Raw genomic sequence first — 19,396 nt, 5'->3', positions numbered from 1 at the left:
AGTCCCTGGGAGGTGCTCAAAGAAGATGCTACTCTCCCATGCTGCTTCCATTCCCACCTGCTCACCTTTGCTGGAGGGGGTCCTTGTAATTATCAGTGGAAGAGAAGACCAGAACTCTCACCATAGGGATGCTTCTGAGAGTGTCAACAGGAACAAAACAGAACCACAACATACTGCTGTAGGGGAACTTCCTAGGGAATAATGTTTCTTGTTCTAATACACATTTATTAAAAAAAAATAAAGTTGCTATCTATAGTTCCTCATGGGATGTCCTTATTTTCTCAGTATGCATCTCATTAATGGCATGGATTATGGGGAAACATTTTCTTTGGATGGTGAAGCAGCCCAGGAATGATCCCTGTGAGAAACCATCATAGCCTGAATACAATATCTTGTCTTGTGTGAAGTGCAGGTCTTTCAATGTGCAGGAAACTCTGTGAGGGGATACTATAAAAGAAGTAAATTTTCTCTTCTGCACTGAAATCATGTCCTCACCCACACACTGAGCCTCACAGGGATTTCTGACAACTTTTTGCAGCGGAGTGTATTGAAAGAAGAGCACTGGGAAAGGAAGAAGAACAAGCAAAACTCTGCAATCTTCTCAGACTCATTCTAGACATTTTTAAAAATTTTCTTTTCTTTGTTATTTCATTTTTACCAAAACTCACTGTTCTAACAAGGACACCTCTAATGGCGCAAGTCCTAATGCAGATGCAGTTACATAAAAAAAGCCTATTCTATTTGGGAATGTGTGAAAGAACTCTTATGTCTATCAACTGCAAACCTTCACCAAGGCAGTTGGGCTCCAATTCAAGCACATGTTTGATAAAACAAAGGGAAGGTTTAAAGCGCAATTTCCTTCAGTGTCAAAACTCACCTTCCTGTTAACGTGCAATATGTACAAGGTGTAACAGACCAAAATTGCTTATTTAAGTGTCTTCAAAACAATATTTTATCTTTTCAGTTCTATGGCGGGTTGGAGTAGCTCTTCGATGCTATTTATTCAATTGCTCATGTCCCATCTCATGCAGGTCCACCCTGACAATACGCTTGACATACGGTTTCACAGTCATTTTAAGATGATCTAAACCCGAGCTGTCATTAAAATGAATAATCCCAGCCTTCTCCTCTCCCTGTCTGCTCTGTTCCTTCCTAAGGTCAGCTTCAGCAATTGCATGGATATACATTTCACACATTCAATAGTAAAGCCTCACCACTCAGTGACAGCTAGGTAGCTTTCAGATTAGCCAGGCCGGGGGTACACTAGGGCACAATCAGAGGTTCCCTGTCAACAAACAGCCCCAGAGAGTAAGAATCCACCAAGCAAGAAAGTAGATGACGCATCCTCAAGCACAACTACTCTAAACAGATGCCCCTCACAACACAGGCCGGAGTCAGTAAGGACACATGCTGCTTTGGTCTGAGGTGGACGGCACCACTTCGTGTCACCAAATAATCCTTTTTTCTTGGAGCCATCCAAAGAATCTGTCTTTGATTAAAGCTGTCCCTTGCTCAGGGTAAAAGGCAGAGCCAGGAATGTCACCTAGGCTGTTCTTCCCCAACATCTTCATCACTTCCTCCCTCTGGCCACATCTGTACATGGACACAACTACCAGGCAACAGCAGGCAGCAAAAAAGGGAATCTCAGTGACTCTTTCTTTTTGATCATTGATTGCCGGGCAGGCACCTTGGGAAAATAACGTGATCGTTTCTCAACTATCATGGCACCCATGGTTAAGAAGCAGAGCAAAAACACTCCTTTTGCAGGACACTGTATGGTTTTATCTACTCAGAAGGAGAAGGGATGGGAATTCAGAGCAATTGTCTTGCTGCCTCCCTTTTATGGAGTGGAGCACAACTCCAGCTCTCACAGCACGGCTGTGCTCCAGCCAGTCACACACTCGATTGTCCCAAAGAGCTGGGATTTTAAAAGTACACTGGCCTTGAATGAAGTAGCTGGCTGGCTGATGCTCCACTGGTTCAAGACATGTGATGGGGGGAAACTTCAGTCATCAAGCAACTGGCGGCTTCAGCACAGAGTAAAGTCAGTTGCTATTTCAGGGAAAGGAAAGGCAATGGTTCCCTGGGGGGAATGACTGCACTAGCTCAGCACCAGGAATAGGCTGAGATTTTTTTTACAATTTTTTTCCCCCTACACTTCAGGAAAAGCGAACACACAATGTTCATTTGCAGGGATCATTTCCTGAACATGATGTGTGCTCGCTGTCCCGCAGGTCATTTTCCAGTGTGTCACATCCTTCTGCACAAGGGAGAGCAGGAAATGGCAAACTCCCAGTATGAGGCAAAGCATTCCCATCGCAGCAATTGGTCCACAGGAGCTATAAATTGGTCTCCTCCAGAAACAGATCAAAACTTGTCTTTGGGGAGGTCAGCTGGAAACTAAAGGTAAGTTTGAACTGGTATTTTTGGAGTCTCTCCGAGTACTGTATTAGGAAAGCATCTGCAGGTTTTGGACTAATGTATGCCTTTATTGTCGGGGGTATTTTTTCTCTAAGAGCAAGAGTTGTTGGGGTTTGTTTTTTGTTTTGTTTTGTTTTGTTTTTTGTTTGTGCTGGCATAAATCAGTGTATTCAAAAGACATGCATCACTTTATGGTTTATGCTATATATTGAATGACTGTTCTACTAACTGCAGCGAGATGGCTGCTGTTATTAGCTGAGACTGTTCTCAGCAAGTAAATCATCAGAACAAATTGTTAAGAGGCTACAGGAATCAATATATTTAATGATCATCATATTGATCTGTCATTAAGTTATTGATGAAATGCTCATTGTTCATTTCAATGCCAGTATCCATTTAGTTTGGTGTTAGTCCTTGTGCTTTCAGTTTCATCTCTGACTATAATGTAAAAAATCAAAGGATACTGCTACTGAAAGCTCAATATACTAAGTGACTCAAATGGTGCAATGATACCAAGAAAGACTGGGGTTGTTGTTCTGAAGGGCGTAGAGGGACGTCCTAAAGGATTCTGCATGAAATGGATTAAGACAAATAGAAGGGAGAAAAATTACAGTGAGAATTATTTTCTTACACACTTTAGAATGGAAAGACTCTTATTGGTAGGAGGTTTCCTCCTGAAACACAGGGATTCTGCAGAATGAAAGTCCCAAGGATCCTAACTATATAGTATGCCTGTGAGAGGGACTGGGCACCTCCAGTTCACACAGTACAGAAGACTTAGAAAAGGTGGCTGCAGCAATGTATACTTTTGCTTAGCTGGCTCTGGGACAGGGTCTGTCTGCTACAGAGACTTCTTTTGGCTATGAGGGCATTATGGACTGCAAACAGCTGCTTAGCTCTATGGCTAGACCTTGCTAGGTGCAGAGGCAGCACAGCCTTGTGCACAGTGCAGTATTGTGGAGCACAAAAGCTCTGCTCCCACTAGACAACTGATGGTGCTACATCACTCCTGTTGCCTTCCCTGCCTCAGTTGCCCTATATGTAAGCAGGGTTAAGGATGCTGCCTTCCTTTGTAATGCACTTTGCAGCCCTAGAGTAACCTTCAAATTGGAACATTTCTTTCTACAAAGAGAGCAAACAGAGATCACCTAGCACCAAAAGCCTGGAGATTCACCCTCTAGAAGGGAAGACATTTTCTGCTGTCTTGCCAAGGGAGGTTGCTATAGCCAGCAGTTTTCAAGACTTTTCTATTCACAGCCCCCCTGTATTTCTTCTGTTCTCCCATGCTCAAGGGAGTATGCACTGAAAGTGGCCTTGCTTTTCTGGTGTGCCCCTCATGAACCTTCTAAACAAGGTCCATAGGTCTCCATATCACTGGGGATCCGTCACCAGAGGTTGGACTAAGCACCACAGAACAATGATTCCCAGCTTTGTCCAGACCCTGACTCCAGGTTACAATAGGAAAAAAATGCTGCAGGTCCTTGAGTTGCTTAGGCATAAAGAAAGGAAGGATGTTCACAATACCCGTTTGAGGCATCAATGAGCTTCTCACCTCCTAGATGGAACAGCCAGACCTTGACTCCCCTCAGCAGCTTCCCTCTGTCCTCCTTTAATGGGAAATGACCCCTAAATAGCAACCTGGGATGCGTGGCTTTCACCTTCTCAGACCCTGGCCTTTCTTGTGAAAGATGCCCTTGAATATTGCAGATCCTCTGAATGGCATCATGGAGACAACACATTAGTTCCAGCAGCATTACTACTCTGGGCAGTGAGTCACTTAATCTCAAAGGAATTTCTGTCCCCAAGGTTGGAAGAGACGTTTTGTGTCTTCACAGAGGTAATAACAACAGTACCTCTGACCCCAGCCCTTAAGATGTTTTAGTTTTCTCAAGGAACAAGAAAAACATTTAAAAGTTGCTCTGTTTGAAAGTTACAGTGGAATATGGTAATTAAATGTCCATGTGTGTATGTGCACGTGTGTGTGTGTATGTGAGTGCGTACGTGTGTGCAGACAGCAAACCTTTCATGTAGCTGGGTGATGGAAAAAAAAAAAATTGGCTGGATGCCATCCCTGAAAGGGTGGTCCAGGTTTAGCATGTCTCATGTTTGTTGGGTTTTTTTAACATAAATCCCAACCTATTTTTTTCTGTTTCTGGACAGAAGCCATGGAGAGAAATGGTGCTGCCTTTCCCCAAACACTAGACCCCACGCACCACTTCCACATAGAGCTACTGGATCAGAGACAGAGGCTGCATGGCCAAATTGCTCGCCTTCACAAGGCGGCTCGTAAACTCAACAAGCTCCGCAAAAGGTCCCTGATTGCCAACGTCAGCGGGAGCACCCTGACTGCCGCAGGAGCAGTCACAGCCATCGTGGGGCTGTCCCTCAGCCCGGCGACGCTGGGGGCCTCTCTCCTGGCGTCAGCTGTGGGTCTGGGTCTGGCCACTGCTGGGGGGGCCATCAGCATCAGCTCTGATCTGTCCTTAGTGCTCTGCAATTCCCGAGAGGTGAGGAAGGTGCAGGAAATTGCAATGACTTGTCGGAAACAGATGAGGGAAATCCTCGGCTGCCTGGAGTTCCTCCGGCGGGGGCAGGGCCCCGGGGACCCCACGCTGCGCCAGTCAGAGAAGAGAGCCTCCATCTCCTTGTACAACTCCGTCTGCTTCATGGTCTTCTGCGGCTCCCACAGCTTCCTCGTGCCAGAATACACAAAGGAGGTCACAAAAGTGAGCCAGGCTGTGCTGAAGGCCAAAATCCAGAAGCTGGCTGCCAACCTTGAGACCTGCACCAGGGCAATGGATGAAGTCTGTGAACTTCTTGAATCTAGGACAGAGTTTTCCCCACAGACAAGGAGGCTCAACTTGGGTGCTAAAACCACTGCTGAGACCCCAAGACCACCCAGCTGAAACAGTGTTTGCCCCTTAATTAAAACTGGGCTTGGAGACTTTACATTATTAATTGTCACTGTTAGTACTGTTACCTGTTGCTGTTGTGATATCGGTCGTGCTCACCCACACAGGTGTGCACATCTCTCATGTGTCTAATTTATATTTGAACACAAACTCCTTCATGACAGGAAGCTAAAGCTTACACATGTACATATCCCCCGTCACCTCACAGCTGCTACTTGATTCAAGCTGGAGGTTATAATGGACACATGGACTTTTGGCTACACAGCAGCAGATCTCAGAACCTGCAGGCAGGGTTATGTGGATGTTCCTTAGACCCATGTTTCCCCAGCCGTCTCCCATCTCTGCTTCCCAAAGGCAGCAGAAAGAAGCGGGTCAGGAGGCTGATTGAATCCCTGCAGTCCTGGTGCTGACCTTGGACTGTAAATAACTTACCAACTTATGAATACTAGAAAGGCTGGGGTACTCTCAAAAAGTCAATAGCTGCCAATTTCCAGTAGAGTACAGCACCATTACAAAGGTACATCTGGAAAGGCTGTTGAACAAAGCAGCTCCAGATATGACAGACTGTATGGAGGGCTCATCATCCCAGGGTGAAAACAGTGGGGCCAGAAATTGTTAACCCTTCTGAAGAAAACTCTCCAGGCTGAGAACTGTGACGTTTGTGTTCTATTTATTTACACAGCATTATTTTACATTTTTTAATATTGTATTTAAAGATGTATATTTTTTTCTTTTAAAAAGGAGGACTCTGCTCCAAAGGAATGCAGCTGTTCTTAGAGGCAAAGCAAGTCTGTGGCATGTGAGAGCAAGTTACCTGTGCTTTGGCTGTGAGGGAGGGCAAGTCCCTGTAGGAGAAGGAAAGTATGGCCTGAATGCTGGTAGACACAAAATGGGTGAAACATGGTCAGCCAGTGACAGATCTTAGGAACCAAAACAGGGAAAAGGACACATCAGTGACCCTGGAACCAGAGCCTGCTTCCGGGCACTAGTGAAAGAAAGCAGTTGTACCTCTGGTAGCAGCAAGGGAAGCAAAGGTTGGTGTTACTGGTCTGAGCTGGAGCCCAGCTGTGATGGGAGCACACCTCAGAGGTGGATGTGCTGCTCTCTATGCAGTCAAGCAGCCTGTGAGACCCACAGAGGTTTGTCTGTGAGGGTGGAGGCAGCATTCATGAAGAGCTACACATACTCCTAGCAATGCTTCCCAGGGAAGGCTTCGTGTAAGCAAAACATATACTGGTACTAATACTCAAGAGGAGTGCAGAGGAGCAGGATGATTCAGTGGTAGAGCACTTACAAAACAGGAAGAAGGACTGGGACCCTGTTTCAAGTGACTGTTCTGCTAAATATGTCCTTTGTGATTTTTGATCCCTCAATGTCTCTCCGCTGTCTAAAAACAGGGACAGTAGCACTTCCCTACCTCACAAGGATGTTTCTAGAACAAATATTGCAAATGCTCAAGTACTGTGATGATGGGGATCATGTCAGTACCTCAAAGAGGTACAAGGAAGAGATCCCGGAAACTGGCTTGAGACAACTAGAGGAGTTAATGTAGGGCTAATTTCACCTCTACAAGTATGCCTCAGTGGTAAGGGAAACTTCCCTGCAGATGCATGAATCAAAATGATCAGAAAACCCACTCTAATTCTGTAACACTGAGCAAACTCTTAGAAAGGGCAACACTCCATCTTACAAAGCTTGAATCCTTGTCCTTTTTCTCTCCTCATGACGTCAACATTTGTTTTTGCACATAAGAACAAAAGCTTTGGTCCTTAGAGTGTGACTCAGACGTTTGTAATGCCCATGCCTGTTTGCCAGAAATGAGCAAGTACACCGCTGGTTCGATTAAATGAATATGAAGCACTTCTGTGTCAATCTCTCTCTGTATATTTGCATATGATCACATTCGTTCCCTCTGGCTGACCCTGCTTGATTTCATGTTCCAGACACTGGAGCCAGGGAATCAATGGTAGAAAATGGATGTATTCAAAATGGGAGAGTGAAAAGTGAGGTCATTAGTTCTGTGCCACACAGCTGGCATTTGTGTATGAGTGTATACGTTTGTGTCTCTGTGAGTGCATACCCTGGTATGCACATTAGCCCATGTACACTGCAAATGTTGAGGTGTGTGTGTGTGAGCACATAAGTGTGTTTTTGGAATGTGAACTGCACACTGTGCAAAGGCAGACACGATGCTAAATTTATCTTCGTAATCCAGCATAGCACCCGCTAACTCTACCAGATCAGTTATGACTTCATCATACTTCTGAGATGGCTGGTTTTACCATCACTGAGAAAGTTATACAACTTATGTAGTTCTCCTACCCCCTCTTCAGTTTTCTAGTAATGCAGCTTTGTCCACATGCCCACACACAGGGAGCAACATGGGGAAAACAACAGATCTGAATGGACTGATCTGACTGGCAGAAGGACCTGACTTCAGTAGTTTAGAGCTCCATGAAGTCTTGTTTGCTCTGCTCAGCACAGCACAGCCCTGCACTGCAATCACAGCCACTGTTTCAGCAGCTGGGACAAATCAGAAACTTTTCCTTCTATTCTCAGCCACACAGGCAAAAAACCTCCTGCTTCAATCCTGTTTTTCCCTAGATTAACCCTTCACTTGAGGTCAGGATTTGGGTTGTTGTGCAGTGCTGCTGTGCAAGTGTGACTGAGCCCAAGGTACCACGATTTTCTGGACAGGTCTCAGCTACTCTCCTCTCCAGGTTTGTTTGCTAGGAATGCAACAGGAGGCTCAGGCCTGAGTGGGACCTGCAGGCTGGAAGATCTGTAACCCTATACAAGACAGAGGAGCTGTGTGAGTCAGCTCCAAGCTCTTGGACACCTTCTAAGGCAGGTGGTCCTGTGAATCTAAGTCTGCGCCCTCATACTTCAGCTTCTTTGATCTAGGAGCTAATAGGCAGGGCAGGAGCTGGTTGGATCCTTCTTTCCAATTCGGGCATGCTGTCCTGTTTCCTCCGTGCAGCCAGCACTGGATCCCATGTGACACCCTGGGGAAACAACTTTGGGAGTTGTGTTGTCAGAGATCTACCATATTTGGGGGTAAGATTCAATTTCTACTCTTCTTTTTCTCCCTGAAACAGCTCACTGAAGTGTCAGATGAGCACCAGAGTTAGTACCAAGAAAGCACCAGAAGCAACTGTGTCATGTCCTTCTGCATAAAGCTGGGACAGGGGTGAACCTACTCCAGTATTGCCTTAGTTCCAATATTGTGACTCCCTTAGAATTACAAGCAACATTTGGCAGAAGTGCTTTGATAAGCATCTTTTTTTTTCTTTTTTTTTTCCTAGCAGTTATGTTATTTGCCCTTCAAATTAGATGTGTTGGTGGAACCTTTCCTTTGGTTGCTGAGCAAAGTGGGGACAAAGGTGCGTGTGTGATTTGATGTTTAGCCTGGAATGGCAGATATGAAGCCTGGCCTCCTGAGGCCACTTTTACTCCCCTTTTATTGAAACAGTTGAAGGGAGGAGTGATTCAACGGTGAAGCAGGAATACAAACATAATTTTAACACAAAGTCCCCTAGTATGTTTTGAAAGCATAATAAAAGATGCTTATGGCAAAGGAATCTGAATACAGTCAGGGAGTCAGGATATCCCAGTAACCTCTCTCTGGGCATCCCAGTGAGTAGACAGGACCATTTCTCATTAACGGTGACATACTATACACACTGTCCATCTTGTCTTATTATGTACCCCTTATGAAACAGTTGGCATTAGCTGCACTAAAATTCATCTGCTGTGGATGGTCCCACCCTGTCCTCTCTAAGGAAGACTGAGCTTGTATCATGCAGTAGGGTCAGGAACATATCTGGTCAAAAGCAAAGTCTAAAAACCTGGGAGTGAAATTTTCTAAATCCAGTATATCTGCAGTGTCCTATGCTAAAAAGCACAAAAAGGGAATCACCAGTTGGAAGTGAGTGCTTTCCAACAGCAGTTCAGGACAGGAGGGAACTTTTGTTCAAATACATCTACTGACAAAAGGGAATTAGCCAAACTGGATTTTCACCAGTATAGAATTGGCCTAGCCTGCTCCCCATGAATACAGAACATACTATATTATATGGACAATGAGTTCAACAAAGAATCACAAGCAGTGACTTCCTGTCACATCCCTGACTCCATTTCCTGAGGCATCCCAGTGGCCCTTACAAGGGTTCATGTCTAAGTACTGGCCAGGTTTAACCTTCAGCACTAACGATATATAGCAAGCTCACGGCTCAGACTTCTGTAATTTTTGAGACATATGGTCATAACTAGCATCTACATTGGGTGTTTCTTGTTTTTATTTATCTATTTATTTATTATTTTAAATAATTTCTGCTGAACACAGTGGGATGTAGTGGTTTCATTTCCACTGCTGCCTAGTGAATTGTTTCAGGTTTCCTCTCCTTTCCCTGTCACGCAGAGAGCTTGTTCGGATTTCCTCTCACTTTCCTCATTGTTCTGGGAGCAGAGGAAATGGCACGCTTGGAATCCAGTGACAGATGCTCAGGTACGTCAGCATTTCCATTGTAAGCACACCCAGACAGGCTTCCCAACCAGCAAGAGGGAGGTCTGCTCAGAAATGCAGTCATGAGTTCCATTTTGCAGTCAGCTTTGCTGTCTTTTTGACACCCAAGCTCTTCAATACATTAGCATCCTTTTCACTAAAACAGAGGATGTTCACCCAGCTGCCAGGTTGCCCTGCTGCAATCAACATTGCGACTGCAGATTAAACAGGCCACACCAAGACCAGATGGAGAATAATGAGCTCAGGAACTATCATCATGACATAATATTTTGACACTGCTGTCGCTTGCAGGGCATTAAATCCATCACCATTTTCACCTCTTATTGTGCACTTGCAGACTGCCTGCCCAGGTCACAACAGCAGTAGCCAAGACAGGTAGGGGGTGTTTGCATGCACTCCCATCTCCTGTTTTCTCATTTCATGCTGTAAGTTGCCACGGTTCAGTTTATTTTATGTGTTTCTGACACTTCAGTGTTGCGCACTGGCTATTACCATAGACCAGAGAACAAGGTGGAACAATGACAGTTCTTGACTTTTCTTTTTTTCGCTACACTGGTACATCATAATGTTTCATACTGGCACTTCTGAAAAAGCTAGTTTGTTCTTTATATGCTTGTATTTTTGTGACCGGATAGCCCATTTTCCCTTGTTCTTTCACAACCATAGAATTTATGAGTACGGAAGAATTATACATCCCACACACTGCCTGAGCAACGTAACTGCTGAGCGGCAGCCCAGAGGTTTCACAGAAACACAGAATGTCAGGGATTGGAAGGGACCTCAAAAGATCATCTAGTCCAATCCCCCCGCTGGAGCAGGAACACCCAGATGAGGTTACACAGGAAGGCGTCCAGGTGGGTTTTGAATGTCTCCAGAGAAGGAGACTCCACAACCTCCCTGGGCAGCCTGTTCCAGGCTCTGGCACCCTCACCGTGATGAAGTTTCTTCTCAAATTTAAATGGAACCTTCTGTGTTCCAGTTTATACCCATTGCCCCTTGTCCTATCGTTGGTTGTCACTGAGAAGAGCCTGGCTCCATCCTCGTGACACTCACCCTTTACATATTTATAAACATTAATGAGGTCTCCCCTCAGTCTCCTCTTCTCCAAGCTAGAGAGACCCAGCTCCTTCAGCCTTTCCTCATAAGGGAGATGCTCCACTCCCTTAATCATCTTCGTGGCTCTGCGCTGGACTGTCTCCAGCAGTTCCCTGTCCTTCCTGAACTGCGGGGCCCAAGGTTTAGCCATTTGCAGTTACTGCCAAGCAGGCAGGTTTTCACACAGCCGATGCAGTGTGCTCTTAGCCCTGTACACGTGGCTGTAGCTCCGTAACTCCCGCTTCCCTGGAGACTTCTCCAGAGTTCAGTGAAAAACCTACCCAGCGTTTTTAATTTAACACATAAAACGCTCTGCCGTGCAGAAGCACAAGCCAAATTGAGTTTAAAGAAAACAAGCCTTGGACACATGTAGAAAAAAAATGCCCTTGTGCTGGGTCAGGATGCTTCCCCAGACACGGCCACTCTGTTGATGTCGGCTCCCCTACATCAGGAGAGGAAAAAATGTCAGCGCTCGGTACCCCAAGCACTACACCCTGCTCAGAGGTCTGAGCTCTGAAGAACTCCGGATGCAGAAGACACTTTCTGACCTCAAGAAAACGAGGCCGCCGGTACCTCACGGCACCACCACCCGCTCCCAGCTGCCCACAGGAGCCGCGAAAGAAACGGCCCCAACGGGCAACCCTCGAGCCCCGCCCGCCCCGATTGGCTCTTTCCTCCGACCGGGGGACCACAACTCCCAGAGTGCGCTGCGCTGCCGCACAGGCGGACGGTCCAAAATGGCGGCAGGAGAAGAGAACGGGCAGGCGGCGGAGCCGGAGGCAGCGGCGGAAGAGCCTCGGAGCTTCAAGGACCTGGTGAGGCCGGGCTGGAGCCGGTTCTACCCTCGCTGCTCCCGTCCTCATATCAGGCCGGGCGTGGAGCGCTCCTCGCACAGCGCCGTGTGCCGGGCCGTGCCCCGCGCCGGCCCGCCGTGCTTGTCCCCTCGTGGCGCGGCCTTGGGCTGCGGCCCCGGCCCGCCGGAGCCGCCGGGGCATGGCGGGCAGGCACGGGGCTGTGCCCGGGCGGGAGGTCCGGGGAGTTGAGGCCTCTGCGTTTCGGCTCCCGTCCGTGCTCCTCAGCCAGCCGCCTGTGTTTTCACTTGTGTTCATTTGCCCAGGTGTTGCCCCTTTTTCGTGCTGATGGGATGCCCCCGGAGGGGAAGAAAGACAGCTGGGGGTGTGTGTGGAAAGTTGCTCGTGCAAACTAAGAAAAAAGGTGACTAGTTTCTTAGTGATCACAGTCACCTCTAACAGTTCTGAATGAATCTATAGAGTTCCTGATGGAGGTGGGGATCATTGTGAGCACCCTGCCCTTTCATATAGTTGCACCGAGGGCCTGATGGGGTTTGTCTCTGCTAGAGACAAGCTTGGCTCTGTTGCAGCATGTATTTAACTTAAGCCTGTCATTTAATTTAGGTCTCCTTGGTTATGTGTGTTTCCTTTTTCTCTTTTCACTAATGTTCAGGGAGTGACAGATGTCCTGTGTGAAGCTTGTGACCAGTTAGGATGGAAGGTCCCAACAAAGATCCAAGTCGAGGCTATTCCAGTGGCTCTCCAAGGTGAGCAGTGTGCTTCTCTGATCCCAAATCTGAGGATGCCCCAGGAGCTCGATTTGAATGAATTTTGCTGAGAAGTGGCAGGGATGGGAGTTCTTGCTGCTTCATCATCGAAGGTCTTTGTCTAGAACTAGGTCCTGTGTTCATTCTTGTGTCCTTCCCAGGGGGAGCTTGGAATGTTAGTTTCTCCTGTAACACTGCTGGTAACTGCAAACTTTCCAATGCATGCGTACATGGGTTCTTGAGTATTCACTGCTGTTGTGTAGTTCTGACACTCCACATTAACTAGAGTTGTTATCAATCATTTGAGCTGCTAGTCTGTACTGACCATTTTACTTCTGAAATATTCAAGGATACACAGAAAACTTCTGATAGATTTAGGACTATACCTCTTCTGGTAGAGACCTTCAATATGTGTCTGCAATTGGAGATTGCTGTGACTGATTACATGGCCTGTATAATCTGCCTTGCTCTGAGCAGGCAATTCTTTGAAATTAGATTTCTGGAGTGAGTAATAAATGGACCACAGTGACTTTCTGTAAACGTCATGGAATTACAGGAAAATAGACTACTGAATTCAGCAAATATTTCTGCCTCTAGAATATTTGGTGGCTTTGTTTCCTTTAAACAAAACAAACAAACCTACTGAAATGGGAACAGAACAATGTGACAGAATGGGAATAAACTTTCAGTGTCACTCTGTCCTGGTACTTAACTGTTGTCAGACTCTTCTAATCCACATATAAGTTTCTATTGGAGGGGGGAAAAAAAAATATTGTATTCCTGAGAAGTTGTCTTCAGTTTAAGACCTGTTGTCAGCGTGTTCTTCTCTGCTGTAGAAGTTGAGGAAGTCAGAATGGATTCTACTGATGAATTCTACACTGTTGCCTGCACTGGCTTTGGGCAAAGAACTTACTGTCCTAATCCTTGCTGCCACAAACCAGTTTAGATAACTCCTAATGGCACAAAATTGATCCTGGCTTCTGTAATGTGAGTTTGGTAGTGCTGTTGTCTTGTAGTTAGTATGACCTAAGTCTCAAACACAGACAACAGTTGGTCTAGGATACTTACCCAGATATAAGCAATAGGCTGTAAATTGACAAACAAATTTGAGAAATAATAAAGCTGCTTTTGAACCTAAAGTTTGTATGAAAACCTGTATATTGACAGAAGTTTGACTAGAGAATGGAAAGGATTGAGACTGTACTGAACAAATGAAGTCACACTCTAAAAATGCTGCAGAGATGTTCTGAAATAATTTTTTAGTCCTTTGAGCTTCTTTACCCTTAGTGTGTTTCCTTTTTTCTCCTGTCCTTTGGAAATTCTTGTGCTTTATTACACAGTGCTTTAAAGATTTCTTTCTGTAGTCTGGATTTGTAAGTTTTTGTGCTCCTTGCTGCTCCTTGTAGGCAGAGATATTATTGGACTGGCAGAAACTGGCTCTGGAAAAACAGGAGCCTTTGCTTTGCCAATTCTTCAAGCACTGCTGGAAACCCCTCAGCGATTATTTGCTCTCGTCCTCACACCAACAAGGGAGCTGGCCTTCCAAATCTCAGAGCAGTTTGAAGCTCTTGGATCCTCCATTGGTGTCCACACTAGTAAGTAGCTTTGTGAGATTGTATGGCTGAAGAGGCCTGGGAAGGACAGTTGTGCTAAAATAAAGCAAATTCTCATAAAGACAAGTAGCCTTTCATTTATACAGAGCTGTTGTGGGTGGCAGGGAGTAGGAGGAGGCACTGTGGTGCCAGGGGCTGGCTGGTGCTACACTGAGATTCACTATGTTCTGTTTGTCTTGCAGCGGTTATTGTGGGTGGAATAGATGCGATGTCTCAATCTCTGGCCTTAGCCAAGAAACCACACGTTATAATTGGTAAGCTAATGTGCTGGGGACATGGGGTATGAATATTATCAAACTGCAGTTTTTCAAAGAAAGAGTGCCAAAAGGTTTTGTGCATTCGAAGGAGAAGTGTGAGTACATCCTTCATTAGTTTTTGTCCTGAGATCCAAGTACTGGCTTGTTAAATATACACCAGTAGCCTTGTTTCTACAAGCTCATTGCAAAGCATTCCTGCTAGACTGCCTCTGGCTTGCTTTTCATTTTTCTCAAATATTCAAAATACCAGTCTCAACCTTCTCAGTACAGCTCATGTACAGTCGGGCTTTTTTAGGGGGGAAGGAGGGCATTCTTCAGAGAGTCTGACTCCATTAGTCTTATTTCAAAACACTCTGAAAATATTCTGTGAGAGAGTCCTTCCCGCAAAGAAATCTGCCTCTACTTCTCTTGGGCAAAGAATCCTGTTTCTGTGACGGATGGCTCTCTTGCCTCTTTGGATCTTTTCCTTTACTTTCATTCTAAATTTGCTGTTGGGATTTTGTTGGTAGCAACCCCTGGACGTCTAGTTGATCATCTGGAGAACACAAAGGGATTCAACTTACGAGCTCTGAAGTACCTAGTGATGGATGAGGCTGACCGGATCCTTAACATGGATTTTGAGACAGAGGTAGGAAACTGCTAAAAGGAGAGTTTGTAACACCGGATGAGTCCCTTTAAAATTGCTTCCTACAGTCACATAGTAAACAGTGAGCTGTTCTGTAGACACGAATAGCGAACTGTAGCTAAGGTCTAATAACTGCACAGAAGTCTATAGTAGGAGCAGAACTTAGCGGAGTTCTGCAGAGCACTAGCAAGACAGTAGGACGCATTTTGTCTCTGAGGTCTACTGGTTTCTCTGGAGTGCCTGATGTTGACGTAGTTACTGTAGGAACACGATCACACACACATTCCTGCAGAAATATTGCACTGCTATTAGAATTCTGGAGTTCACACTGCCTGTCAATAAGCTATCAGCCTGTGCTTTCCTTTAGAAGAGGGGAAATTTGTTCCTGCTCTAAGTTGCACAAGTGCATGACTCTTCATTTGGATGATCATTATATTTGGAGGTGGCTTATGTTGTGATTGCTGTTGTATTCAGCATTTCCATTTCCTTTCTGTTTTTACAGGTGGATAAGATATTAAAAGTGATTCCTCGAGACAGGAAGACATTCCTGTTTTCTGCCACCATGACCAAGAAGGTGAGAGCAGAGCACTCTGTTTTATTTGTCCTTCCATCAGCCTATACTGTTTAGGCTGTATGAGGCGGGTTTCTGACAAGATTGCTTACATTGATCTTCCCAGGTTCAAAAACTCCAGCGTGCTGCTCTGAAGAATCCTGTTAAATGTGCTGTTTCTTCCAAATATCAGACAGTTGAAAAACTACAGCAGTACTACATTTTCATCCCCTCCAAATTCAAGGTAATGCCACTTCTGTTTCCTCCTGCTTCTTATCGCATCTTGTCTTTCTGTTCCAACACGTGCCAGGTATCTTGTAATCTTCTCTGGCTTATACTTACTCTTTCAATGTGGCATATGTGTATTTTTTTTTTTCACAGGACAGCTACCTGGTTCATATCTTGAATGAATTAGCCGGAAACTCTTTCATGATATTCTGTAGTACGTGTAACAATACCCAGAGGACTGCTCTGCTGCTTCGCAACCTGGGGTTCACTGCCATTCCTCTCCATGGGCAGATGAGTCAGGTATGCGCATACTCCACGGAGTGGAGTAGACAGAAGATAGGTTGTTTGGGGAATGGGCTGCACCATACTGAGTGACAGCTACCTTGAAGAAGGAGTATTTCACAGCTGGTGGACTGGACTGATCCCTAGAAATTTAACTATTGCGAATGCTGCCACTGATTATGTCATAGTTCAAACATAAATTAGAGAAGTGAGATTTTTGAGTTTCTCCCCCAGTTCTTCTGTACCAGCATTTCAACAAGAGCATATTGATCAGGATGAGCATTATTCTCTCATTCCCTTTTTGTCCTCCTCTTTTCCAGAATAAACGCTTGGGCGCTCTAAACAAGTTCAAGGCAAAGGCACGTTCTATTCTACTGGCTACTGATGTTGCAAGCAGAGGTCTGGACATCCCACATGTAGATGTGGTGATAAACTTTGATATTCCTACGCATTCTAAGGTGAGCTCAGTCTGTGTGCTGGCTGAGAACTTCTGGTCACTGGGAGACATAGTGAAGCTAGACAAAGGGACAAAGACAACTTTTCTCTGTTCTGCTGACTGGAAGCGTAGTTTACACTTCTGTAAATTAAAAAACATAGTTCAGCCTCTGAAACTGAGTTGGTATCTTAGTTTTGTTGAGTGGCCTCATCTGGATTGTAGAACCGATCCCATAAGTGAAGAGGGGAAGCAGGGGATGTTCTGTGCTTGTGTTTTTACTCAGAGTGTGTTTTGCCATATTACATTAAAGGGCTTCTAGACTTTGAAAAGAGTTGTAACATAGTACTAGTTTCAGGTAGCCATCTCTATTCCTGTGATCCAGGCCTGCCTTCACATTTTATACTGTGTTTTTAAGAAGGTTAAAATTCTTCCATTATGCTCAATGAGGATTTTATCAAGAAAGATGTCTTTAATACATTTTACCTTCATATCACAAAAGTACAGTGAACTGGAAAAAAAAAAGTGACTTACTAACTCTCTACCTTGTAGAAAGTATAGTATTATCTTAGGGGTGTGACTTTGTTTCCCGGCCTAGTTTCAGAAAGCATACCATTAACGTGCATTTCAGGAACTGCTATTGTTCCTTATAATGATCAAAGATACTACACGTTGCAAACAGAGGAAAGTATGGTGGTTCCTTTGAAGATGCTGGTTTTGACATTGTTAAAGGACAAAAGTTAAAAAAAATACTGGTGGCAGCAGCAGCTTGAATGATGTTACAGTTTTTGTGCCCCTACCTCTCGTCTGTGTCACCAAATGCATCCTTTTCCATGATGCTTCCTTTCTTTGCAGATCCTGCATGGACAACCGAGTATTTTCATTTCCATAATGCAGTATAAAAGCTGGAAAGCAGCCTAGAACCATATAAACAGAAGATGCTCAATAGATCAGACACTTCCAAATTGTTCTCATTCATCCTCCCTTTCAGTGTGCTTGCCAAATTTAAGTCTACCTGCCAGAGAGTTTGCCTGGAAGACAGACTATGTAAGAGCACTAGATCCCAAAACTGAAAATGCAGGCATTGGCTCACTTTAAATATTAGCTTTCCAAGGAAGTGATAGTTCATTAGCAAAGTCATATATCACCACTTTTTTCCTGCAGTCTTAAATAAGTGGAGGTGGTCTTCTCCTTTAGAAAGAGAAGAATTCAAATGTTAAAGCCGAAGAAATGCCTCCACAAGCCAGCATCTTCTCAAATCCTAATGCTGCACATGGTCCTGAGTACTTAATTGTGGCTGTATTTTCTCACCATTTTCTTGTTCTTTCCTAAAGAAAAATTATATGGGCTGATTTCCTGTAACTTCTTTGTTTGGTGCACATATATTATTGCTTAACAAGAAAATTGTTTTCAGGATTACATTCATCGTGTTGGGAGAACAGCTCGAGCTGGGAGATCTGGCAAATCTATCACCTTTGTCACACAGTAAGTGTTAAAATGTGGAAGACTTATTCTTTCCAGCTATATTTGAGTGCAGAAAACATCTGACCTCATACTGGGTGAGAAGAAAATACTACTTTCTGTTTTGAGGTGCCAGCTGGATTTGTTTAGTTAAAAGGGAGAGAATTCAAGGCCCAGGGTGGGGAGGGAGAAAGGTCTAGCATAAATTCTAGAAGTATGCATGTAATGAGCAGAACTTGATTTGTTATATTTTTGTTATATTGTTTATAACTTGATTGTATAATATACATACATTTTTATGGTATATAATGCAGGTTAAGTATGTGGTTTTGATAAATACTTCAGTATTTGTCTAAAAAAAGTCTTTGCCAAATAACTTCTGAACTGAATAAATCAGTAAAACCATCCTGAACAATGGCATGATTTGGATGAAATTAAGACTTGCTTGTGAGACCATCAGCATAAGCTAACAATATCTGTGGGGTGATGTTCGTGGGTGGTGGCAGCTGAAATATTCTCAGGAGGGCTGATTGAAGCTGGTGTCATGTCTTGTTTCAGGTACGACGTAGAGCTGTTCCAGCGCATTGAACACCTGATTGGCAAGAAGCTGCCAGCATTCCCCATGCAAGAGGAAGAAGTTATGATGCTGACAGAGCGTGTGGCTGAGGCCCAGAGACTTGCTCGAATGGTGGGCACTGGCTTTTTGTCCCTCTACGTGCTGTCGTAGTTTGAATTTCCTCAGGTGCTAGAACCTCTTGGTCAACCTCTTGATTGCATTGCAGGAGCTGCGGGAGCAAGGAGAGAAGAAGCGATCTCGGAATGATGATGATGACACAGAAGAAGCTATTGGTGTCAGGAATAAAGTGGCAGGTGGGAAAAAGAAGAAGAGGAAAGCCTTCTAGTTCGGTATTTGGACAGACTTAAAATTTTCTCTGTGGCTACATGAGCTTGGCAAAAATGGTCTACCAAGCCCTCTCCAGTGAATTTTTTTGATAACTACTTAAGAAATTTGGCAGTCCACCTGGAAAACAACTTCCTCTCTTCTGCTTCACTGGTTTTTCTGTGAGCCTGGAGCCTGGCCCATTCTGGTACCCAGGGACCAGTCATCCTTTCAGAGACACCAGACCATCACCTCTGGACCTGGAAACCATTGTGGTCTGGCCCTGCTCATTCACAGAGAGGCACAGTGTGAGTGCAGCTTTCCCACTGCTGCAGCCCAAACTCAATGAGTGTATCTGGGATCAGCTAGGTCTGTCAGAAGAAAGAGGAAAAAGTTAATAGAACCAGCTGAGTTTCCATAGCACATGGATGATGCCCCTGCCTTAGTGAAAAGATGTGATATGAAGAACTCCAAATATATTTTGCTTAATTTTAAAGCTGCCTGGTTTTCCTTGTCTTATCACTGACCTGTTCTGCTCATTTCTAATATTGGCTCT

The 19,396-nt window shown here is 44.8% G+C and overlaps 2 protein-coding genes across 2 annotated transcripts; both read left to right on the top strand.

Annotated features, from left to right (window-relative positions):
* Positions 1-2,367: 2,367 nt before the first annotated feature.
* APOLD1 (apolipoprotein L domain containing 1) lies at positions 2,368-7,186 on the top strand. The gene is made up of 2 exons (XM_065649789.1): positions 2,368-2,406; positions 4,582-7,186. The coding sequence occupies exon 2, from the start codon at positions 4,587-4,589 to the stop codon at positions 5,325-5,327; it is 741 nt and encodes a 246-aa protein (XP_065505861.1). The 5' UTR covers positions 2,368-2,406; positions 4,582-4,586; the 3' UTR covers positions 5,328-7,186.
* A 4,475-nt stretch (positions 7,187-11,661) lies between these two features.
* DDX47 (DEAD-box helicase 47) lies at positions 11,662-19,336 on the top strand. The gene is made up of 12 exons (XM_065653136.1): positions 11,662-11,768; positions 12,418-12,511; positions 13,918-14,106; positions 14,307-14,378; positions 14,891-15,009; positions 15,509-15,580; positions 15,684-15,800; positions 15,938-16,084; positions 16,387-16,524; positions 17,914-17,984; positions 18,519-18,648; positions 18,743-19,336. The coding sequence occupies exons 1-12, from the start codon at positions 11,691-11,693 to the stop codon at positions 18,860-18,862; spliced, it is 1,347 nt and encodes a 448-aa protein (XP_065509208.1). The 5' UTR covers positions 11,662-11,690; the 3' UTR covers positions 18,863-19,336.
* The last annotated feature ends 60 nt before the right edge of the window (positions 19,337-19,396 follow it).

Source organism: Caloenas nicobarica, chromosome 1 (assembly GCF_036013445.1).
Source record: "Caloenas nicobarica isolate bCalNic1 chromosome 1, bCalNic1.hap1, whole genome shotgun sequence".
In the NCBI taxonomy this organism is placed as follows: domain Eukaryota; kingdom Metazoa; phylum Chordata; class Aves; order Columbiformes; family Columbidae; genus Caloenas; species Caloenas nicobarica.
The sequence above is the reverse complement of the archived record's forward strand: the minus strand, read 5'-3'. Positions and strand labels throughout refer to the sequence as shown.